The sequence below is a fragment of the Anser cygnoides genome, chromosome 3 (assembly GCF_040182565.1).
Source record: "Anser cygnoides isolate HZ-2024a breed goose chromosome 3, Taihu_goose_T2T_genome, whole genome shotgun sequence".
Lineage (NCBI taxonomy): Eukaryota > Metazoa > Chordata > Aves > Anseriformes > Anatidae > Anser > Anser cygnoides.
Window position 1 is genome coordinate 3,669,525 of NC_089875.1, and position 26,159 is coordinate 3,695,683.

Consider the following 26,159-nt stretch of genomic DNA (forward strand, 5'->3'; position numbering starts at 1 on the left):
GTCTTCTTCAATCTACGAGGGGCTGTGCCCCCATTTGCTCTGCTTCACACCTCCAGCAAGTAGGAGGAAAATGAAAACACTCTCATCTTACTCAGAGCAGGGGATGAGGGACAGCAGCCTAAGGTGCTGTTCATGCTTCAGAAGGTCTTCATACAGTCCTGGATGGCAAGTCATTATGGCAGATAGCTATGAAAGTAGCTGCGTAACAATTGTTCTGATCTGTTCAGTCCCACGTATGCACGACCCCTCTAGCACATCAAGTACAAAACACATTCTGTTCTTTGCCCTTTGCTAAGGAACAGCAGGAAGAAGCAACAGCGCACAGGACACCGCTCACTCGTACAGACACCTCAGGCGTCCCCTTTCATCCCACACGGAGGAAACAGAATCAGGATCCAGAAATGAGAAAGCTAAAAAGGTCATAAGGTTTACAACCCTTTATTTATTTTTTTTATTACCTCCTTAGCTTGCCATAGGGAAAAACTACTTCTGAAGCTTTGTTTGCTGAGGAACAAATGCCAGTTATCACAAAATGGAGTAAAGAAATATGGGATTACACATTCAGAAACATGTACTGTGGCTGTATAAGAGTAGGATGATGAAACATGGAAATGGGGAAGGAATGAAAGAAAAAACAGGATGACCCCCCCAAAACATAGCTACACTAAGTCTATTTGAAGTTCCCTACTTACTGTAATATTTTTGTGGCTCAGCATGATACAATTATGTTACAACTCAAGCTGCACTCAGAGTAGAAAAGTTTATGTATTTCACAGATGTATACAGTGCAAGAACAGAGGAAAATACAATGAGTAAAGTCACTGAATTTTGTTTGCACCAGATCCTGTAGTCAAAGGCAAGTGAGTTGTTACTGTTTTCTACTTAACTTTTTCAAGAAAAGGGTATTTGAGCAAGAACCCCAAAGATATAATAAAAAAATATCCCCAAAGATATAATAAATAATTTGTTATTCTCATAATCAAAGCACTATATAGTAATTATGACTAAGTTTCCAAAACCAACAGCATTCAAACCTCTTCAGAAAGATAAATGCATATGCAATCATACCAGCCTGAAAAAAAACAAAAATAAGTCTATTTACTGCATGACTCTGGAAACTAAACGTAAAGCTTTCCCTGAGAGAAAGCCAGCTCCAAATCTTATGAAGCCGTTTTAGCTTAATTGTTTTGAGATCTAAATGTAAACAATGCAGAGTGACATTCTTCGTTTGGAAGAAAAACCAAAACCAAGGAATAAACACAGTTGCTGGATCTGAAGCAAGCTGTTCGCTGTCCTGAAATAATACAACTTACTTAGACATGTTTTCATGCTGAGAAGCTGGAGAAGCTAAAGTGTTGCTTAAGGGCCATTTGAGACACTTTTGCACCTAATGAGGCCAACATATTTTTTTGCAATACAGTCTTCACTTTCTTTTTTTACCAAGCATCCCTACATGTAAACAGATATCTGCTCCTAAGACATTGCAGCCTGTATATTATCACCCAAATAAATTAGTGTACTTCTGGGAAAGAAAAAAAAAAAAAAAAAAAAGGCAGGAATAATGGAAAAATCGATCCAAAGCAAAAAGTATTTAAACTAAGTGACAAGTTACTATTCCCTATCATTTGTGGGCCTCACTGCCAGAAAAAAACATGATCATAATACTAATATAAATACCTTTATAAAGTAATACTAAACTATTTTAATATTTTTTTTAAAAAATTCATTTTTAGTAAAACCAGATCCCTAGCTCTAGCAGGCCATTCTCAGAAGTCTAGTTTCCAATCTGTCACATCACCTGAAACATGGTCTTCTCTTCCTACAGGGCTCCTCCTGAAGAAACAGTATGTTAGCATTCATTACTGTAACTCATTGAGGTATATTTTATTTGTGGTTTTAAACTTTTAAACCACTTTTCTTTGACGCAATGCATAATCAGGAGTAGCTGAAAGCCTACCTTAAAAAATGGAAGCCTCTGAACAAATTTTGTGATAAACCATCAAAGGAATGGAGTTTGAATTAAAAGCTTGAAGGTTAAGAAACAAACCAAGCTTAAAACAACTGAGGTTTGGCAGAACAATGGCAGGGATGGGGGAAATCTCTACCATTAACACTCAATAGCTTAATTCAAAGCAACTAGCAGACACGGCTTCTTTGTTTACCTCAACCTAGAATAAAAACATTGGATGCTGTCAATGTTGCAGCAATATAGATGTGAACCTTTAGGTTTTTCTGTACTGAAAATGGTTCAACATTCAACCATAAAACCATACTTCACAGCAGGATCAAAAGTGACCATTAGGCACAGGGTTTTGAGGGAGATCCTAAATGAAAGGCAGAATATTCCAGGACACTACTACTGACGAGTGGTCCATGGAGGGCTTAAAGTCCTACTTTGAAGGAATCCACAAAATATGATTTACTAAGAGAAGATGATATGCTGACAGTAAACTTAAACTCACAGTACCTAAAGGCCGTAATTCTACTACAAAGTTTAAAATAATTCACGAATTGGAGAAGGCTAAAAAAATACTCCCACAGACAATTTTCATTCGTTAGTAATGGGAATGTTATATGCGTACATAGGGCTTTAACACAAATACATCAATTATTTAATATAATGTTTCTATTATATTTAATGCCAAATTTATGCAAATATAGATTACTAATGTATGACTAGAAACTAGAAAATATAAGCTTTACTTATTTTTACTTAATAGACAAAAACAATTACCCATCTCTATGTGGAAATCTTTAGTGCAATTCCCATTCACTGTGTTTAAAAATTAACACTGTAATTTCAAAACTTTTTGAGAGTCACTTGCCTCAGAGCAGTCTTTTACATCACTTCAAAGCTCAGGTCCTTGTGCTTTAAAAATAATACCTGAGTTTATTATTGCAGGCAAAGAATTCCACTGAAAATTCTCTTTCAGTGTTTGAACAAGCACTGATGAAATGGTGGCAAAAAGTTCACAGCCAGGCTGGCAGTCACAGAAGCAGTTTTACCAGTGCTCCATGAAATTCAGATTCAGACAACAGACCCCTACGTAGTTCAGACCTTTTCAAATAGACAGGGGCAGATCTGTCGTGGAATGCGGGAAGTCTGCCAACCCTCAAAACCAGCAGTATAGCTGGGAAAAGGATTCTGAACTATTGCAACACCTGAAACAAAAAACGTACAGCTCATAAATAGTTCTAAACATATTTAAACTAAGAGTAATATAAACTTTTAGCCCTTATTAGTGTTTCCTATGTATATCAATCAGAAATGCTAATATAACTCTTTGGAACAACCAACCACTGTATGCCTTTTTTAACTGCAAAATTAAAGATACAGAAGAAGGTCTTGCATAACACAAAAATAAAAGGTTTCCTTCTGAATTCAGCTACTGTTAACATTTGCACCTGGTGCTTACATAATTAAATACAGAAAACAACAATTGTACCCTAAGAAAAACTTAATTAGATTAGGCATGTAGTAACAAATGCAAAATTACCATCATTAGTATGTCAGTGCTCTACAAATGGAAATGCTTAACTGCCAAGTTTACTACTCTCAGGTCTGATTTATTCCCACAGATGAGGAGGAGACAGCCATTTGCACCCTTTTGCAATTTCAGGGCAACTACATCCAAGGAAGATTTACCCACAAAGGAGCAGGGAGGGCACTGCTGTCATCTCACCTCTCTCTCCAGAACTCCGGAAGGTGTACTTCAGTTTACAGACAGCTTGCTCTACAAAGGCAAAACCGGGTTGGGCAGCCTGGAACACCCTAACGAGTCTACAGATATCTTATGTGCCCTGATCCTTCACCATTAGCCTTGTGGGCTGCTGCAGAGGCACCTGCGTTTCTCACAGAGGAGACATTGTGAAAGACAGCTTTTTTTTTTTTTTTTTCTCCTTACTTCAACAAAAATTCTTTAATTTCTGAGTTAAAGCTGTAACAAACAAAATAAATAAATCAGGATTCCAGTAAGAAATCTTTCAATATCGTAACAGTATAGATAGTGATACACTGGAGAAGATTGCCTTCAGAAGTTGCAGACTCATTTCCAGCCTCACTTTTCTCTGATTACAGGCTTTTAAATAGTTGGGATACTCTTATCTGGACCTGCTAAAGATCAGCAGCTGCGATGTCTGTTTGCAGACTCACACAATGGAAAGAAATGATCCCCACAGTTGTAAGACAAGAACAACGTCTTCCCCCCTCTTACGTGGGGGAAATAACATTCAGAAATATTCAGATGCCACCAGAACGCCACATGCTTTTAGAAAACTAGCCTAACTTTTTCAGTAACCACAGGAGATCAGACTCACTATGACTAAATGCAACCAGATAAATCATAGCCTTCTGAACCCAAATATTATATTTCACATGAAATGGGCGCACTGCTATAAGACCCAAACTTACTGCTCTAAGTCTGTAATTCTCTAAATGCCAAGATACTTTAATTTGCCAGGAATTAATGTGAGCTTAAAATGGGTATTTAAATGCTTTGTATATTTAATCAACTTTCCTCAATTATTAAACTGTAAATATTCCCTGAGTATTAGGGCATTAATTTGATCTAAGAAGCTCCTAGAGACCACAGCAGCCTTCCTGGATATTTCACGCCTGCGATGTTATTTAAACATTAACACTGAAATTGTGAAGCTAAACAAGTCTTCCTCCTAGTGTCTCCCCTGACAGGACAGATATTTAACTAAAGCTAGCATCTAAAGCTAGATAATATTTAAACTGCTATTTGATAGCACTTGCAGAAGAGACATGATACAACTTGTTCAGTAAGAAGTATTAGGTTTTAAAGAACAGAAATTAAAGAAAAACACATAATTAAAAATTCTTTTTTTTTCCTCAAACATACAACCAACCATATGCTTGATGGTAAACCTGTCACACCCACCAGCATGGGCTCTGTGCCTTCCTCGTGCTGCAATACTAAAAGCTTGCCATCACATTTGGCCTTGCAAAAAGAAAACGAGAAGAAAAACACCCTTCCCTTCATTACGCAAACCCAGAGAAGAACTAAGCAAAATTGTGCGTAACTGTGGTCTGACCTTTAACTTTATCATGTAGTCAAAATAAAAAAGTAGTCCGGTTTATGAATTTTTGAAGCAAAATTCACATTAAAATAGTATGGAACATATGACTGTTTCTTAAAAAAAGGCAGATGCATAAGGTTACCCAGCTGTGCAGCCATGAAACATTTTTTTTTTGATTAAGTAAGGAACTATGGCAACCAAGGGTACTATGGCCTCACATATGCTGCAGTAATGAGACATAATGAAAGGTCTTCAGAGACCTCTCCCGCAACTGTTAAAATTTCATAGCTTCAAATTTGGGAATTAATTTTGAAAAAGAGAGAATCGTATTTAATATTTGATGTGCATTGATACTTTTTTCCTTTATAATGAAAAAAATTCCTCTAAACATCCACATTCTTCATGTTTAAAAATAACTCCTTCTGCTGAATCAACTCTCAAGGGAGAAGAATATAATAATATCACATATGAACTGTACAATATTTGCTTAGTATACCCTATTTGCAGATATCACCCCATTTGAATAATCACGTTTGCAATTTTCCAGCTCCTGATGAAAAACTGATCTGTCATCAGAGCAAATTTCCTTCAAAACTCACACACGACTGCTATCTGTACCTGGTGTTATTAAGAATACCCATTTTTTTGACACCTATTCTGCTAGTCACATACATGTAAACTTATAACAGGTCTCATCTCAGTCCACAGTGAGGTCACGCTACTTTGCTTTTCTGTAAAAAGTGACTCGAAATAATTGTCTGATAACTCCGCCAATTCTTTGTCCAGCTGTCACTTCCGAGGGAGAAGTTTTCTACTGAAGCTTTTGTTCGCTGGGAGGGCAGGCAGTCCTGGCTGAAGCGCTAATTGCTTGTAAGCCCAGAGGAGAGGCTAAATTCCACCACAGCTGGGTTATATCTGGACTGAACAGAGGTCCCACCCTTGAACAAATAATCCCTGTGGAGAAATTATTGCCAAATCATCAAGGGTGAAGAAATACAAAGAAGGTAGAAACACCAGGGGGTTTATCCCTTTATACCGACAATACTGCCTTCATTCCTAAGAGCAATGCAACATCAGAGAGGGGAGACCACCACAGTACAGCTAACCATTTTAAACCAGAATTGTGATTAAAAGATAAACAAAGATGACAACTGTAAGTGTAGGCTTCCATAATTTTTTTCTTCACTCGGAGCAACTCTGAAGTTGGCAGCTCTCTTGCATTTGTTCAAGAAATGAATTCATTTGGCTCGACGAGTTACTGCCTGTTAACAACTCTGCTCCCCTCATCCCAGTACAAACTGGTGAGAGGAGGGAGAAGGCGTGCTACCTGCTGTCAGGGATGGATGGTAGGACTCCAGGTGAGAGGGACTGGTGACCAAAGATGTGGTTAGGACATGGCGTAACAGTTTATCCAGAGCTGGCAAGGAAAGGGCACAGACACGGGGAATTCAAAGAGGAAGACAGAACCTGGGAAGTTAGCTTGGGAACAAAACCAAACCATTTCCCGGTACAGAAACCAGACAGAGAGAAACTGTGACTGCCGAGATAAGGAGAAAAAATTTTAGAAGGGAAACTTAAGGTAAAAAGTTAGAAACGGGACACTCACTCCTGCACCTCAAATGTCTGAGAACAGGGTCTCACATTTCAGTTTATCCAACAGCAGAGGAAGTTATCACTCATCTGTCCCCTTTGCGCTTGTTTCCATACCCATTGCTTCCCTCTCAATCAGCTCCTTGCTCCTTGCTCTTGTCAAAGCAAACCTTTTTAAGACGAGTCTGAAATGGTCTAAATAATAATAATAAAAAAAACCTCCCTAATACCAGTGCCTTTTAACATGCAAATTTAGGCCAACAGACTTTTGAATGGAGGTGATTGAGGGAGCAGTAAACTGTAAATTGCAGGTAGTAGGAGTGGGAACAAGGAGTAGAGAAGAAGGTGGGAATCTTGAGGTGGCTGTTGATTTTTAATGTTGCATTAGATGCCAACTTGCTATATAAATTCCGATTTGCAGAATCGCTTCGAATTTAACCGACCTACTTTTTGAAATCTAAGGACTTGCATTTCTTTACAGAAATTAGACCCCGGTTTTATAGCTTTGGCCTAAAACTGGGTATGCTGACCTTCACCTCTTTCTTTTCTTTGGTAAAGATAGCACCATGGGTCTGTGGAAGACAAATAAGTTACTTATGAAATCTTTCATTTGCTTATGAAACCATGTGCCAGACTAATAGTACCGTAACAAGAACTGGTTTGCAGACCAGGGTTCCAGCACCCTGAAAGTAAAACATGGGATTACAAAATTGAATGAAGTTGATGACTGCAATGAGATTCCAGCTGTACATAATCCGTGCATTTGTATAGTTAGAGGCAATATCATAAACACAAATACGCAGAAAGACAGCAAGCCTGCAGGCATCTTTAAATATTGACACTTTCTAACTTTAAGTACTTGGTTTTGTACCTTAATAACATTCTTTTAACATTCTGTGCATATAATACACCCATAGATCACTCAGCCAAGACATAATTGTTTTAATCATTCACATTTGTGAATGATTTGTGAAGCTTACATGCATTTGCTAAATTGTAGCCCTGCCCGATAAAAATTAAACCAGATGCCTCTGTAGAGCCTAGAGAAACAAGCTGATAATGTAAAAGGAACAGACTGAACTGTAACAGTAGAAGTGTGACAAAAAATATTTTGTTCTTTGCTACTGTATATGTAGCCAAAACTACAACACTGCAGCTCTGTCAGTCCAAATGGCAAAAAAGGATTTTGAATTGTAAAAACAAATTGGTTTTAAAAGAAACATGAATTATAAACCCCACAGATTACAAGGCATTTGCATAAGGACAAGGAAAAAGATGTCAGTAAGATAACTTTGTAAAGAAGGAAAAATAAAAAAATGAACTTTTTTACACATAATGATAAACTAGCATTTCAGTGGATGAACCGTTGATGCTCTTCTACTGTTGGAAGAGGCTAGATTCAGTAGAAGAATAAAAGAATACAATTTCTTAATCCAGTAGACTATTTTCTGTCATCAGAATGATTTTGAAATGCTCTGTTATTAATACTGTAAAATTTCAAAATAAAAATAAACAGGCTTTCTCTAACTTAATATAGAAAAGCCCCGAATAAGAACAGTGTATTGCTATTTCTTTAGAATTATTAATGGTGGTAGTTTTGAGTAAACTACACTTTTACCATATCCAAATTTTATCTTCATCAGTGCAGAAGTGGTTATGTCGCAGTACCTTCTTTCCAGTTGGTGGTCCTTCTGCCATTCCTCTAGGGAATTTGCTGTATAACCGATTAAGGTCTAATTATCAGAAAGTTGCTCTCAGTAGAGTACGTTTCCTCTTTTTCCAAATATCATCCCGTGAAACTGGTACTAAAATTACAATTCCTCTTCCTTCCAAATAGGAATTAAAATTCCAATTTGCAAAACTCATATAGACATGATGAAACTCCAGTGAGTTATGCTTTGCCTTCAGAGATCTGATTTTTGCTCTTTTCTATTTGGACCTTTTGCAAAACATACGGTTTCCTTGTCTCATTTTCTGAGCTGTAAAATGGAGAAAACATTACGTCTCTGTTTACAGAGCAATTAGGATAAATGTACCAACGGTCTGTGGAGCATTTAGATTCTGCTACAACAACGCTCATATGGATGAGGTTCATCATGTGTTTTCTGTCATAGCTAAGCCATTTTCAGTGGTGTCTGTCTCTGGTTATTTCACACCTCAGTTTACTGTTCCCACACTTCTATTGATTTTAAAAATAAGGTCTAAATTGAATCTACAAAGCGTTTCAGGCAAAACTTGAAGCCTGGGGAAAGGGGAGGTCATTTTTACTTGATTCTTAAATCATAGGAGCACTCTACTTTGGAGCTTGCTGTATGGCATAAGAATGAAAATCAGCAACTGGAAATTGCAATACCATCCAATTTTATCAGTTAGGAAAGATAGGAACTGTAAAGACAGACTTGGACTTGGAGGTTTTTAAAGACAAGTTTCACATATATATGAGTTTTAATCCCTCATTAGGAATCACCACTTTTTTTTTTTTTTAAATGCCAAAAAACGACTCCTGCTAATATTGTCTGTTTGATAGAGTATTCTCAAAATTGCAAGGAAGAGAGCTGCATGGACAGGCACGCAGACAACTATGAAAGACAAATCTTTCCAAGACTCAACCATCTTGCCAGATGCTCTGCTGGAGATTTTCTTGGCTTTTGAAAAGCCGCATATTATAATCTGTAAGTGTCTTGCACAGAACAAAGGAACTTTGGAAAAACGTGATCAGCACAGAGCAGCTCATAAATGAGAAGCAAGCAAAGCTCTGTGGAAAGAGCAGCAAATTTGAAATAGAAAGCGAGCATAAACTTGGTTTCATAACCCTTCCTCCTACGTAGCAAGAAGAGGGTAAACTCTTTCTTTAATTTCAGTAATTTTGACATTTCATTTTTGCTTGCCTCTGGCTTAATTTGTGATTTCATTCGACATTTTCTTGAAAATACAATGACGATGAAGTAACTGCTTTCATTAGAAACAAACAAACAAAAAAGAAATTATTGTACATTCTTTCAATTCTGGAAGCTGAGGTGTTAACAATAACCTTCATTTCTCAGAGTCCATTGCCTCTGAGATTTGGGGATGCAAATTTTTATGCCCAAGTACACAGTGGACACACTTAGGGCTATCTTCTCCCATCCTCCCATATTTTCATTTTACTGGACAAGCATACATTGCAAAATAGGTAACCAGATAGGATCAGCAAATGGCTGTTGCTGTTTTTCTATGCCTTGCTGCTCACACCTGTATCATTTACATACATTTGATGTAGAAAGAGCTTGGGGCTTAGAGGTACTGTTAAGAAACTCTCCACTGATGAAGGTCTCTGGTTTGTATTTAGGTTGTTTTCCCCGTTCCAATGTGAAAACTTCAGCAAATGTCTGATATTCAAAAATTCTATGTCCATGACTCAAGCACTTCCACTACTCTCTTCTTTTATTTGTTCTATTTGCCTTAAGATCAGCCATAAAAATTAATGTGTTTTTAAAATGTTTTAAATTGCACTTTGCATTTTCCTCCCACTGAATAATACTTCTGTCACGGGACCAGGAGAATAGCTGTTAGACATCAAATCTGAAAAACAGATTTCCAAACACCACCACTGCTGTGTGAGCCTAACAAAACTGCTGTCTTCACTGCAGAGCTCACTTATTCTTACCTCAGCAAAAGGAACACTGTTGAGATTGTTAGGCATGAAACTGAGTAACCTTGACAGGTGTCCCAATTTACAGATTTTTCGTTAAGGAAACCGACCAAATGCTTAATTTTAAAAACTGTCTTCTGTAGACTGGCACATATATGTACTGATAAATGCCTGACCTACTGTATATTCATTGTAACACAAAACCATGTGCGTTGCTTCCTGCACTCCCATTTTCTCCATTTTCACCCAGGGAGCTATACTCTTCACCTTGAACTACAGGGCGAGAGTCTCAACAGAAGTATCCTAAGATGTTTAAGTGCACCTTGTTAAATTAAAAAAGACATTTTTTTCTGCATAGAGGACTTATTTATGACATATGTATTTGTCTACATACAAAGAAGTGTTTAACATTGTTCATGCATATATACAATTCACATAACAAACATGCTGTGAGTTGCCTTACACATCGTGTGATATCTATGGATTAGGGGATATTTGTGGTCTCCGATCCTGACTTGCAGCTCTGTCCCATAGTACGAAACAAAATGGAAAAAAATAGAAAAATACATTTCTTACATAACCACTTGCTTTTTTGGCTTGGATTTTTATCAGGAACACCTTAAATTTTCAATGAACATGAAATAAAGGTCTTTCCTGGTCTAACAAAATTAATGCCATGGTTTTATTTATTTATCTATGCACATACTTGTGCACACACATGAAGTCTGACTTTCTGAAAAGACTGCAGGATTCATTCACAAATGTATACTGTCATGTATATATATACAAGTATGTATATACAAAAGCTGTAAGCAAAACGTTTATATACGGGAAACTGTATGTTCATTATTTAGTGGCAGGTAGATAAGAATGTAATTTACCTCCAAACAAAACAAAACTAAACAAGGAGAGTCAATGCGATAGTCTATGGGAAATCCAAGTCCTCCTGAGCAAGAAAAAGACCTCAGAGTCCAACAGGAGCTCAGAGTACTGTGGACACAACATTCAGCAACTGCCGAGTGAATAATACAACCTAACCTTCTGGTGCCTAATCAGGTCAACACGGGAGCAATACTATAAAGCTGAGGGCAGAAGTAAGTGTGATCTGGATGTGCTACATTTCAAATTATTCTCCTGAGAGCAACATAGTCATGCTCCTATTCCACTGACCAGAACAGGAGCATCACCTCAAAGGAATGCATGCTGAACATGTATTTTTAAAAAGTCATCATTAGGGAAAGTCACTGATGTGGAGCAGCAAGTATATGTGCACGCCTGAAACTTAACACCTGATCATATACCTGCATTGGTTCCTGTAAATAGCAAAGCATAATTTTTCTTTTTAAGTAACTGCTGGGAAAGTGTAATTTACAGGATACAATTAGGCAACATACAACTAAGAAATACTTATAATCAATCCAGAGACTTCCTGTTTATGACTATTACCCATAACTATAAGCATGTATAAAATGACTGGTGAAAGGAAATTAGCACTGTATCTAGCCAAAGAGCAAAATAGATATTTAAACCAAAAACCTAAGTTCTAAAGTAGAGCACACATCTTAAATATAATCACAGCTGTTTGAGTTAAGGGTGCTTTGAAATAAACTGTCCTTATTTATTTATATAGTTATCCTCACTATAGATGCAATACAAAATGAGAAGTCACTAGTTTTAATTAAAACTGAACTAAAACTCACAGAGAAGTACCCGCTGCAATAAGAGAAGGCAAAAAGCTTACATACATACACAGATGAAAGTGTCTTGGGAATAACTGACCTGTAACGAAAGGCCTAGCTCACACAAGAAGTTTGAATAAATTCTATAAAAAAGGTTAAGTTACAGAGAAATCTATTTGCTTTGATCTGATCCAACAAAAAGCTCATAAATAATAACAAGATTTTGGTCTGAAACAGAGACCTTGAAAGGGTTACACTCCACCCTGAGCTACCAGGCTATCGATGGAAGAAGTATTACAACTGTATAGAAAGAAACACATTAATGCATAAGTATTAAAATTTTAATTGGCTGATGTACTGTCGCAGTGGGGGAACTTGTGGATACAGTCCTCTCAAACCCACTCTATTTACAGAGATGAAAAAGAACAGCATGCAAATAGTAAAAAGAGATAAAACACTTCAACAACCCCACAGAATTGCAGCAGCAATCTTCCAGCAGAAAGGGATTAATTAGGAACAAAGGCAAATGGCCATTTGCCTTAAATTATCAGTTCTTCTACATGATCATTATTCACTAGGAAAATCTTTGTACCTTTATAGCTATTATCTAAATACCTAAGATATGACGACACAGCGTACAAAGCAACTAAAAGCTTTTGAAGCTAGCTGAAATCCAAAACACTGCACATTTGTTCCATGAAGCCATTTGTTGCAAGCACACCCCAATCTGACAAATGTATTTGACATGATACAAGAAAATGCCAGACTGACATTAAAAAAAATACAAAATAATAATGCTTATTTTCTTGATTAAAGAATTCTGTCAGTGCTCTTTTCTCAAACTCGTTCTTCTCCTCTCAAGGGATACGTTCATGTTATATGCATATCATGCACAAATATGAACTTTGGATTTAAACCCTTGCTTCACTTGCATTTGAATTATGTAAATATCAAGCCCAAGCCCTGTGAAATCCAAAACAGAGAGATCTCATCCTGGTTCAGGATGGAACAGGCTTGTCTTTTTCCTTTTATACATTTTGAATGGGCTAGCGTAGGGCTAGTCTATTTAAAGTATTCTCTTTTTATATTATTATGGGGTACTTTGCAAGTTGTCTCATCCCTGCCTCCCATTTTCCCTGGAACAACTTTCACTTCTCAAGTTCATGAATATTTATTTGCCGCGTAAGTTGATGTCAAGTTACTATTCAGACAGTGAAAAATCTCTTTTTTTTTTTTTTCAGAAATTTAACCATCAGAAGATGGCTCTAAATTATTAGTACTGTACCGAAGTCATGGCTCTGAGAATGAAAACTTTATCCTTGTCCAAGAAGAGGGATTTAAAAAAAAAGGTATCTATGTCAGCTGCTCTTTTCTGCCAGTATTGACTGGATGATCACTGGCATTTTGAACTCATTAGCCTGCAATTAATTGACAGATAGACAGGGTGGTTGGCAAACACGAACATCACTAACAGCAGTCATCCTCTTTTGTACAGCAGTAGCAGCAGCCAGGATGGTTGTGCTACACACCTGATATTCCTACGTTTGAAGACAAACTCCACCACCAATTTGGACCCAAACAGCACAATCCAGATGCTCTAGCACTGGTACCTAGAGGACTACAGCTGCCCCAAACCAAGTGCCCCTTCTGACCCTCAGCCATCACTCTGGAAAGGTGCAGATGCCCACCCAACCCTGTGTCACACCTGCATGACCCATGCCTGTATCTCGGAGATACGCAGGCACTGAATGCTCGTACACAGGCACGTACATCTCCCCAGACACCTGTGCCACTTAGTTCAGCCTCAAGCCCCAAACGAGCCCTAAAAATACTGACAGCCATCTGCCTAGAAACCAGCTTGCTGGGAAAACAACAACAAATTTGAAAAAATGTGTCTATATTGCTCCTCCCTTTTTGTTCCATCTCTGTTCAGATGAGGAAGAACATTTCATCAAAACCCTGCTGTAGCTGCTCGCATTTTGAAGTGGTATTCTGAGCCTTGCACAAAGTCCATCTCCTCCTTGGTGTGATTTTGTGCTCAGGCTCAGCAAAAGGACACAGAACAGCTCATTTCCCTCCTGATAAAACCATTTTCCAGAATAAAAGTCAGCCTTTGGTAATTTCTTTCCAGCAAGAAAACACAGATTTTTTTGGGCTGCCACTGTTATAATCTAATGGGGAGGAAAAGGCAAAGAGAGGTGGCAAGCAAATCCCACTTACAAAGCAGAGTCCACCTGATCCTGTACAGAGAATCCCAGTTTCATACCAAGTTCACAAACCAAGTTCATACAAGTTCCCCAAGCCGCAACAGTTGCTTAAAATGATGTGCCTACAAACCGTATCTTGGCAGACAAGAGAGGTAGGTCTGGTCTACATTTAAGATATGCTAACGTGCTTATGGCTATACAGGAATTAATTTTTTCCGTGCCAGTAAAAGTCCTAGAAAAGACATCATTACATGGGCCAACAAACAGAAAGACAAAGAAAAGCAGACAGACCTTTTGGGGCAACCAGCTTAAACTGGGTCCAAACAATGCTTCCAAAAGACTGCAAATATAACCCGTCTCGTCTCAGTTTTTAAAGACAAAATTACCATTTTAAAGTACAGAGCTGACAAAAATTACGTTCATCATAGGACAAATTAAACTGGGATGTTTCCTTCCCCAACTCGAATATAGGCAACAAAATCTTATAAGGAAAAAAAATTCCCTAGCTTGCTGTTTTATATATACCCTCAATTTAAGCTCAAAGAAAGGAAGCCAATCCAGAAATTAGCATGCAACAAGAACTTGATTACAGTCAGCAAATGAAATAAAGGAAAAATGAACCCCAAGGAAAATAACTGAAAATGAGGTAATTGGGAAGGGGGCACAAAACCCCAAACCTCAGACTATCCAAAACAGCAAGGGGGAGGGGAGATTTCATCTTGTGCTCACTTTGCTTTAACACACTACATGAAATAACATACTTTCATTCCTTGACAAAGCTCCAGACCTGACTGCAAAGAAATAATTGCCATGCAAAAAAAGGGCGTTTTGATTTCTGAACAGCCAAAACTTCAAAATGCATTTTAAAAAAGCGTCCCTGTCTCTCAGTGTATCAAATGCTTTTTTCCCTCCCCTTCCTCCCAATACAGGTAATTTTCTTAGTAATTTTCACCTTTGCACAGTTTAACATAATGGGACAAATAATACATGATGCACAAATAAGTCATAATGCTCTGTGCAAGTTAATAGGGGCAGTGAAATGCTGAATGTGTGATAAATCTAGTCCTGACAGTGAAATATGCCTCCTAATTAAAAATCAATTATTAAAAACAGTAAAGAAAGAAAAAGAAAAAAGACTTACCCACCAAACTCATAATAAAATCCAGGAAACTTCAGAGTTATGTGAAAAGCAGAAAAAAAACCTTTGACATCTATATTAACTAAAAATTCTTCCACGACTCTATTGTGAGTTTCTCGATTTTATGATTAAACAGTTCTGTGAAAAATTGTTTCTGGTATCTTTTGTACTTTTATCTCTTCATTCCGAATATCCATAAAAATGAAAAGACATCATTCAAATTTGGAATGCAAGAACAAATCATTACTTCAGCTCTGTGAAATCAAAGTATACTGATGCCCTGATGTGACTCCAAGGTGACACAGGAATGAGGAGCAGCTGCCCCAAACCACCAGCACCTGGACTTACAACAAAGTGCACTGTGTTTACCAACAACATTGCCCACCGAGTTCCTCAAAAGCTCTCCTCCAGAAGCTGTTTTAAATGCATGTGTTGAGTAATTTGTAAATTTTAGATCAGGGTTTTCAAGCAATTATTTCCAGCTATTTTGTGTTCAATTCTGGAAAGGTTTCAAACACAGAACAGCTCAAATCAGCTCAAAATCACAAACAAAATTTGCATGATCTTGAGCAAGCTGAAATTTCTGGTTTTCATTTTCTGTAAAACTAAGATATGTATTCATACCCCCAGCAGTGACAGAGAGATTTAATTAACAGGCATTACTGAAGAGATCTGAATCCCATTAATGGAGAAACTATAGTTGTATTATACGTTATCATAAATATTCAGTATCCTCAATCAAAAGAAGATGTTGGTGTTTACATATATAATAAAGTTTTAATAATTCACTAGCTGTATTGCACACAGACTACTGCTACCACTTAATTCTGGAAAAGGTAAAAAAACATATCCAGAACTTTAAAACCAAAACCTTTCAACTGAGAAGGAAAGGATCCCTTCTGCAGAGAAATGCATGTTGCCAACATAAGGTTTGTTCTCCACAAGGCTCTAGCAGCGTGGGCCCGGGCTTCACCTACCTGTAATGGTTGTGGGTCACCATTTTCTGCTCCCCTGGGCGACCCCCAGCGTAAGGACCATGTTTACCTTTCCCTCATCTGAAGGGGCATAGCCAAAGTCAGGACTACTTTGACAGTGAAATTCTCAGGATTTTTTTCCTCAAGAGACTTGGAAAACCTAAATGAGCCCACTTTACAGTGACAAGAACTGAGGATGAGGTGGCTACCCTACTTCAGGGTGGCTCACAGCCTCTCCAGAGTGCAACAGTAATCAATCCAACTCCAAACCATAAATAATGCAGCCAATCTGGGTATTTTACCTACATCAGCATCCAACAGGATATAGGGTTATCTTCCACAGGACCTGGGATTGCACTGGGCACGATTTGCATGTTTCTGGAAGCAGGGTGCTGCAGGGAAACCTCCTCTGTCAGGGGGTTAGGGCTGCCAGCCAGCTGCCGCTGGTTCCCCAGCAGACTACGTGGACCCACTGTGCACACAAACTCAACCCACCGGAGGAGTTTTTGCTGTGGAAACTTATTTCAGAAAAGGTGGTTAAAGCCAAAAATGATGCCAGGGCATGAGGAAAGATGTGAGTCTGGGAAGGAAGGAGGGGCAGTGCACTGACCTCGACCGCCTGTGCTGCCGCCATCACCTCAGCGGGCAGTGCGCCACCCGCCCTGAGGGGAGGCCCCGAGGCGGGACAGGTGGCTGAGGCATTTTCTTTGCTTCTTCATCTCTTTTTATTTGTTCTCCCCAATACCAGAGCCAGTCATTAGAATTTTGTAAATTGCCAATAAATCAACTCGATCAAAAATTTTAAGCCCTTTTTTTGGCTAGCAGCAGGGACTGCTGCTGAAAAAAAAATCCATGAGAGCTGCTTAGTTGCACATATTTTTAAACCTGCAAGTGGACTGAGATAAAGCTGTGGCCAAGAAACAGCATGACTGCTGGCTACTGCAACCTGCTTGACTTCCTGAGCCCTCCAGAGTCCACACTGGACGTCACGGTGAAGTGTGCACCCACAAAAAAACCCTCCCCCGACCTGGCATGCTTGGCAGCAGAGACCAACATGGCGCCGTATTCAAGTGTCCCACTCATCTGTGGGATGCTGCTTCCTTGCCTATTCCCTTAGTAAAATTATTTCAGATTCACAAGGGATCTATCTTCTTTGAGCAAGCATCCTTCACTTCCCACAGTTAACACATGAAAAACAGGTCAGACTGGTGACAAAATCAGCCTTCCAACTGCGTGGCTGTCCTCCTTGGAGCAGCAGTGGGGAAGGCAGAAAAAAGATCCGTAAAACACAGGAAAAGTCCCCTCTGCCACAGAGGGAGAGCCACACTACTGACTGCCATGCTGAAAGGACATCAACTTCTGAAGTACAGTCCAGCTGAATAAATACCACTGAAAGTCAATAACCAAATCCTGTTAGGAGCCGCAGTGCTCTGGGAACTGATTGGAATTTGAACATTTGCATTGATGTATTTTTTTTTCACATTTCCAGCTGGGAGTAAGCACTGGAGAGAAGGTATGCTCCATGGGAACACGACTCGCTAGCGAAGGATTACCTTTTAAAGGATTATCTTTTAAACAAAGAAAAATTTGGTATACTGCAAGCAACTAACTCAAATCAAAAGAAATAGATTAATCCAACAGGATTATCAGGTAGGGCTTCTCTGTACCTTTAACGTCCAGATACACAGCTGAGAAATATGAACAATTTTATTTAGATGTCTTGGTGCAGTTGTCAAACACCTTTTTATGTGACAATCCCCTGTTCATGGTTCACAAATAAGAGCTGCTTATTCAGTTAAGGTTGTTAAAACAAAAGCTTTTACTTATTATCCTCAGCCTCACAAGCAACAGCAATCTTCTTTTTTTTTTTTTTACAGAGCCCTTTACTTTACCCTTGCATATGTAAGCTCTGATCATCAAGTCCTTTTAACTCCAGCCAGGAAGAAAGATTAGTAGCTGCCTGCACTGCTCCTACATTGTGAAATTTCCAGAACTGAGCTCTTTTACTTCCCTCTGGGAGACAGGGTAAGTAACAGAAAACTGAAATCAAGCACTGCATGGTTTTGTTCATGAATTGTAACACTCATGTTAGTTCTTATGGCCATAGTCGTACAGTATTGCAAAAAGCAAACAGCACTGATCTCCAAAAATAAAACATATTTGGAAACAATGTCCACTATGTACACATGTACCTCTCTCTTTTACTAGTAGATATGTTGGCAGTGTCACGCACAAAAGATTTGTACTGAAATTTACTTCATAATTCTCGCAAGCAGAATGGGGTAAGCAAACAAGTAAAAAAAAAGTGCAGAGATAAAACCTTGTTACTTTAGTAAAATGGCATTTTATCTTGTTTTAATTTTGTAACATTTTAAAAAACTATTTAACACACATTCAAAGTTCCCTTGAAGTAACTTAAATAAAAATCCTAATAACTTAAACACAATATAACATAATCCAGTTTGGTTAGCTCCAGGTCAGCTGTACTCGAATCCAGAGAAGAAAAATAATCCAGCAGCAGTCACAAACCCTGCTTCTTAATGGTATGAAACATTATTGACTTTGGTGAGGCTTCCCATCTAATAATTTTACTTTTCCATATATAAGATATTTCACACTTATTTAAGAATAAATACAGTATTAAGCAGACTTACCTCCTCCACCTCCAAGAAGGCTGGAATTAGCTGCAAGAAGAACAAAAGGAGAATTGTTAGCATAGAGCTTCCTAAATACAGATGGTACCAAAACAGAAGATGTTTCACAAAATGTTTTCCATTCCTTTCATTTCAGTAATTTTGCTACTCTCCACTTACCCAAAATCATTTACTGCAAACACAATCTATGTAATTTGTAATCATAATCTTTACCTTTGCAATATCTTTGAACATGTAGGCTAATAAATAAAACAGTATTAAAGCTTAATGTGCTGAATAGCTTATGAAATTACAATCTTGAATTTATAATTCTATAAACTGCATTTCTTTTTGATTACCAAATGAAGTAAAATAGCCTTTCATTTTAGAGAAACTTTAGTCTCTCTTTAGAGGACTTTGATGCAACTTTTGATTACCTCTCCTCATTTTCTATGACATGGGACCTTTGAGGACAGCCATGAGAAACCTTGGCCCCATTGAAATCAAAGGGTGCTTTACCACTGCCTGCAATTAACTTGGGATTTCACTCAGTATGCTTAACTGCTTCTGTGCTACATCCATCCAGCTATCTATCCCAGAAATAGATAAATCGCTTATGGAATGTAGTTTTCAGAGCATGGTGGTCCAAGATGATCCCTCAAATGAAAGTACCAAAATTGGAGCCAAGCCCAACATTTTCTTTTCACAGACTAGGCAAAAACAAAAGAAAAGCCTAGATAAAGCTTTGAGTAAAGTATTTACCCCTTAGATATATGGGAAACCAATCCCTGTCATCATAATATTGAAAACAGTATAGAAGCAACAGTAAATGGGATGGACAAAGGTATTTATCACTTGTTGATGACAGAAAACTACTGTTCTGCTCCAGGACAAGATACATAGAATAAATTAGGCATTTCTCAGTATCCAAACTTCCTACTGTCAAGAGATTGCTTCTACGATTTCCTTCAGCTTCTTAACTGGAAAGCTTTAAGTAGCAAATTCCCTGATGTTATTTTTTCCATCAGTTTCTTGAGACTTTCACAGAAAATTGACAGTTACCTTGCTTTTCCTCCATTTCTTTTTCCAATACTCTACATACATCTTTAATATCTACTTTCAGTTCAACTATTTGCAACCAGCTTTCCCTCACACCGCAGTGAAACTGTCTTAATCAGCAAGCTAAACTTTCCATCAAAGTAGCATGCTCAAGATCAAAGAGGGATCTCTGATTCTAAAAAAGCATCATATACCATTAGCACTATCTTACAGTAACTCAAGACATCACTCTAGATTATTCAAGACGCAATGTCCTTTAAAGAAATAAATATGCAATTTTATATCCAGCATAGCAGACAATATCAAATCTGAGTAAACCACAAACTAAATGGACAGTTAGCCATCCTAGGACTAGCTGTTCCTACATCTGTCGAGTGAGTGACTTGTTAAGAACAAAACTTAGAGGGATGTTCTTGTACACCTTTCTGATCAAAGCCTGGTTCTAATACACCAGAAGATTAAATAGAAGAAGATTGGGTGAATAATCTTTGTTTCTAAAACTAATTGCCCACACAGCTTTTGTAGCCATTTTCAAATAACTGTTTGGAAATACAGGGAGGCTGGAGCGACAGGCACAAGCACAAAATGGAAAACTGAAAAAGATCATCTGTGCTTCATGAGCATCACGTTAAGCCAGTCTGTTAAAGTCTTGTGCTGATGAAATGGGAAGGTCTCCCACTCCCTTCTCTTTATATCACTCATCCCTGGCAAATGACAACTTTCCTGTTTGCTGCATGAATTCTTCCTTCAGATTCAACTCAGTAAACCAGGTGAAAATTATCCACTATTCTTTTTGGTACTGTTTTCCAAGACATCACTGAAGTGAAATGGCTCATGGAAAAACACACAAGAGGAAGAACTGTGTGACAAGAAAAGAGACAATGGTGGCAACAGAGTTTGGAGAGATGGGATCCTCCCTTTTGGCAGTCAAAAATTATTACAATAGCTCCAGATCCTTAAATTTAATGTATCTGCATCCCAAGAATCAACTGTTTTCCTAGGACATCATTGTCACACTTACTTTGCTTTTACATGGCACAAGAATCATTTATACTCTTGGCTACCCTCTATCAAGTGCTAGCAGGGAACACATATTGCCATATATAAATTGACTTTGCAAAATACACAGTAATAGTAATAATAAATCATAGATTCATACAATGGTTTGGTTTGGAAGGGGTCTTTAAAGATCACCTAGTCCAACCTTCCTGACACGGGCAGGGACACCTTCCACTAGATCAGGTTGCCCAAAGCCCCATCCAGCCTGGCCTTGAACACCTCCAGGGATGGGGCATCCACAGCTTCTCTGAGCAACCTGTGCCAGTGCCTCACCACCCTCTGAGTGAAGAATTTCTTCCTTATATCTAAACTAAGTCTATCCTCTTTTAGTCTAAAGCCATTACCCCTTGCCCTATCACTACAAGCCCTTGTAGGAAAAGAGGAGAGAGATTTTTTAGAAGCCCCCTTTAAGTACTGAAAGGCTGTAAAATGAGGTCTCACCAGACCCTTTTCTTCTCTAGGGCTAAACAACCCCAGCTCTCTCAGCCTTTCCTTGTGGGAGAGGTGCTCCAGCCCTCTGATCATTTTTGTAGCCCTCCTCTGGACCTGCTCTGACAGGTCCCTGTCCTTGTGCTGAGGCCCCAGAACTGAACACAGCACTCTGGGAGGGGTCTCACAAAGGCAAAATGGAGAGGGAGAACCACCTCCCTTAAACTGCTGGTCACTCTTCTTTTGATGCAGCCCAGGATATGACTGACTTTCCGGGCTGAAAGCATGCACTGCCAGCTCATGTCCAATTTTTCATCCACCAGGACCCCCCAAGTCTTTCAATCCGTGTATCCCCGAATCTGTACTGATGATGTCTGGGATTGTCCTGACCCATGTGCAACACCTTACACTTGGCCTTGTTGATCTTCATGAGGTTCGTGTGGGCCCACTTCTCAAGTTTTCTCCAGGTCCCTCTGGATGGCATCCCCTCCTTGTGTCTTATCAACTGTACCACTCAGCTCGGTGTCATCTGCAAATATTGCAGACATACTGCAAAGATTGCTACTGAAATTCAATCTCTATATATTCCCCTGCTCTTGCCCTCACTGAAATTCAGTATTAAGGACAGACACAAATTAGAAACAGTCACATATTTTTACAGGAGCTTCCAAAGTACTCCTGTACCAGGTAACATCACCTGCAGTAAAATGAGCGTATCTGAGATAAAAATCAGCATAACATTCTGTTTCTCAGCATATGAAGTATCTACTGCCATGAGTCTGCTGCACAACATTTCTTTTTGGCATTGTAGAATGCACCTACAATTACCGTTCTCGTTTTTGAATGAGTCAAATTCTAGGATTTCAGTGATTACCTCTGAGAGACATAGCTAAGATCTGCTCTACCTCACTGTTCCAAAAGTTTCCACTGCTAAAAAAATATTCTTCTGATATCCAGCCAATATCCCCATTGCAAAATCTCATTTACTGGCTTCTCAGAAAATTATGTTTCTCTCATGAAGTTTTCCTGACAATGCTCACCTTTCCAATACCTTCTAAAACTTGTTAATAACATATAAGTCAGCATCACACACTTCTCTATAGAAACAGCAAAAACATTTCCAACAGATTTTTGGCTCCAATGGATCTATTGCAGCTATTGGAATTGTGGCAGTAATTCTACAGGCTTTTTTTTTTTAACTTTTACTTTAGTTTATTTCTTATTAAAGCATTACACTTACATACTAAAAGGAAAATAAAACCCTTTTGCTATGATGCCAGGAAGGACCATAGCCAAACGATGATTACAGTATCCTTTCCAGAAAGATAACGTGTCACTCAAAACCCAGGAACTTGTATTTTCAGATGTTTCAGACTGTACCCATAAGGTTCAATAAAACGTACCACTCAGGTTTTGGGAAAGCTCTACCGTTAAAGAAGTACTTAGTTGCTTACCTCTGTAAGAACACCTCATCTGCAGCCAGAGCTAGGGATTTTCACCTCTATTCAGAGAGCAAGTCAGCACAGCCCCATGGCTGTAATCACATCATATTATATTGGAGCAAGTATAACCTCTCTTCTCAGGCCCCCAGTGTTAATCTACAGCTGCATTTCATCTACAGTGCTCCCACATGATCAAGTCTTGCAAAACACCTTGAAAGGGGTCCTGCTTTCAGCTTTCGGCAGGTATGAGGAACAAGCTATGGAAGCAGTCAACCTCCAAAGCTGATGCAGTCCAAACTGCCTCCCAGGTTGCACCATTGCGCTGTGCAAAGGCACAACTCCCAACATCTAACTCAGGGCATGTCCAGCCCTAAGTAGCACATATGACAATATTTTTCTTTGAGTAGTTAACCCATCCTGACTAATCTTTTGTCCTTATTTCTGTATTCTACAACTGAGTAAGATTCTGGAAACACAGGAGATTTGGCAGGGTGGGGGGAGAACTGAATTGTTACCAAGTTACCAAGACAAAGAACAGTAAAAGAAAACAAATAAGCATAAGAGAGTCTCCAAAAAAATGTGAGGTCAAGATTACTTGCACCTCATTTCATTCCCCATGTCACCCTTTGAAGCTGACTTGCCCAACATATCTGATATTGCCTCTTTACAAGCTATAACAGATTCCTGGGCATTAACTCAGAAAATCCAGTCACAATACAGACCTTGAAATATGATTTTAATATGTACTCTTTTATACTTAGAGGAGTGATGACAGAGTGGTCAGGCAGCCAGCAGAGTACACAGCTCCTTGTCAGGCTCCAGTATAACACATGTTGATAAAGCCCCACTGAAAACACCTCACTTAGCGATGGCCCGCAAGAGGCAGCATAGGTGAGAGCTCATCTAACTTTACATGTTTCCATTTGCAACAGCTAACACAGACTTCAATTAAAAAAAAAAAACAGACACATTTAGGGAGCAATTCCCCGGGGGTATATTGAATAGCAGCTTCAGGATGAGACAAATCACAGCACAGGAGATGTTACGCGTCTCCACCACTTTAAAAGGAGTCTTGGACTCTACATTTTGAGACAGATCTCACCCCTGTCTGCCTCAGTACATCGAACAAAAGTACATCCAGGAGTAGTAATGTGCCTTTCAGCCTTTTAGGTCTAGATTTCTTATTATTAGATACATTAGAAGCATTACCAGTAAGGAGTGTTGCTGCAAAGTTCAGGCTCATCTCTAAGAAAAAAGCCATTTCAAAAAAATCCACATAAGAGAAAACACTGTCTCTATTCATTGAGTACAGCAATTTAGCCCTTAATGAGATGTTTATGACCCCAGATTCAACCAGAAATTCGGTATTTCTAATGACTCAGCACCTCGATGGTTTAGGCTTTTATTCTTTATAACATAAAGGAACAGCACCGGGACAGGGCTACTTAACTCCATGAGCACTTGCCTGTTCTACCCAGAAAACTCAACTTTTGCTCTAAGAAACAAAATTGTTTTCAAAACCCTTCTGCAGGGATGGAGGGGAAGAAAAAAAAAAAAAGAAAAAGAAAAAAAAGAAAGACCTGGGAGAAAAGAATTTAAAGTAAGCTTAGTTTCTCATTGTGGAATACCCATACTGAAATCTCAGGTTACTAAAATGTACAAATTTGAATAATGACTATTCCAGCATATTTGACAAATAAGAACTGGGATGTGAATGTTTTAAATCTCAGCCTTCTTAATGACTGAAGTCATATAGCTTTCCAACACTTCTTCAAATGAATAAGCAGACCAGAAACTCTGGCACAAGTCTTAACATTTTGCTCAATATTCTCTTTACAACACTGTCCTTGCCAGGAAGAAGGATTATTTGAAATTTGTGGAAAGCAAATGAATGCTGAAGAAGTTCACCTCCAATGAAACTGAAAATCTTTCTATGCTGTAAGCCAAAATGTATAAAAAGTGAAAAAGGACCTGTGTATGGGTTGCTTAAACCGACATTTGCAGTCACAGAAATGTTTTTTTCCTGCTGTCAATTCTATTGAATTTAGAAAACAGAAATGATGCGAATACCAATTTTTGTGATGTCTCTGGAGATAACCTGCTTTTAGCTTTGTTAACAACATAGCTGACTAACTCTGGTTACTTTTTGTTGGCATATACTCATCTGACAACATTTTTAAAACGTAAATTCTTCTGGGAGCATGTCATTGTCAAGTATTAATGGCACTAGTAACTTAAATTGACATCTATGTCATGCAGCCATGCATCTGTCAGTGTAATAAAAATATACTTTTAAAAGATTACTTGATATTGTCTGACTTTGGCAGCAGATGTTTGAGCTTATTTTGATGTAAAAAAGATTAAATATTTTTGTCAATACTTTCTAATTGTGAAATTTATTCAAGAAGACATCTTTATAACTGGCAGTGTTGTAAGATGCAAGGCATTCTATTGCCTCAGACACCATTTTTATTCATCAATAAAACATCATAACAGGCAGCTGGTGAGCAGAGTACAAGTAATTTATGGAACAGGAAGCTACATTTCTTCTACATGTTTTCTGAATAAAAACCCCTTACCTGCCACTGCATTTTGTTTGATCTTTTCTCAAGAAAGCAGGGAGAACAAAGAAAAGTGAGCTAACAACTGCACCCTGTACATTCAACTATTTTTACACAAGATGTGTTTTGATGCCTTAAAGTAAAAAGCTTTAGGCTTAAAGATCACAAAGTATTTACTATATATACTTATATATAGTAAATAAAATGCAGTCGAATACAACATAGGAAAGTATAACCGCCACTATAATTAACTTGAAATACTTCCTTGCACGCAAAGACACCGCGTGCAAGGAAGGAGAGGTAAAATACCATTATAATAACACACACAGCCAGATTTGTGAAGTTATCTAAGTGCCTAATGATGCAAAGTAGAGATCACTAGAAATTAGAAAAGCCACCCAGCCTATGAAATATGATTGACTTAAAGTATTTAGGCACATCAGTAAGTACCACTATTAGCACCTTCCAGACACCTACATGCCTTTTGTAAACACAACCTCCAGATACTTATTGAATATGGAGGGTGTGACTATATCCTGCACACAGCCGTACACCACAAACAGCTCCGTGATACAGGTAGCAGTAATTTACTGTTTTCTACCATGAATTTCCACAAACGAGTCACTTCTCTCTATACCTGCAAAGGGCTTTCACCCCTCTGGACTAACACCAAACAGCCAAGGTGGGACTGAATCCTCCGGCTCATGAGCAAGC

General features: G+C 38.4%; 1 protein-coding gene across 8 annotated transcripts in view; it reads right to left on the minus strand.

Annotated features, from left to right (window-relative positions):
• MACROD2 (mono-ADP ribosylhydrolase 2) overlaps positions 1-26,159 on the minus strand; it is an 860,596-nt gene that overhangs the window by 661,746 nt on the left and 172,691 nt on the right. For 7 of the 8 annotated variants that reach the window (XM_048060981.2, XM_048060980.2, XM_048060984.2 and 4 more), the window contains one exon: positions 18,917-18,946. The exons of the other annotated variant lie outside the window; for it this stretch is intronic. In XM_048060981.2, coding sequence (XP_047916938.2) covers positions 18,917-18,946 — 30 coding nt within the window. The remainder of the gene's footprint in view (positions 1-18,916; positions 18,947-26,159) is intronic. 8 annotated transcript variants of the gene reach the window in all.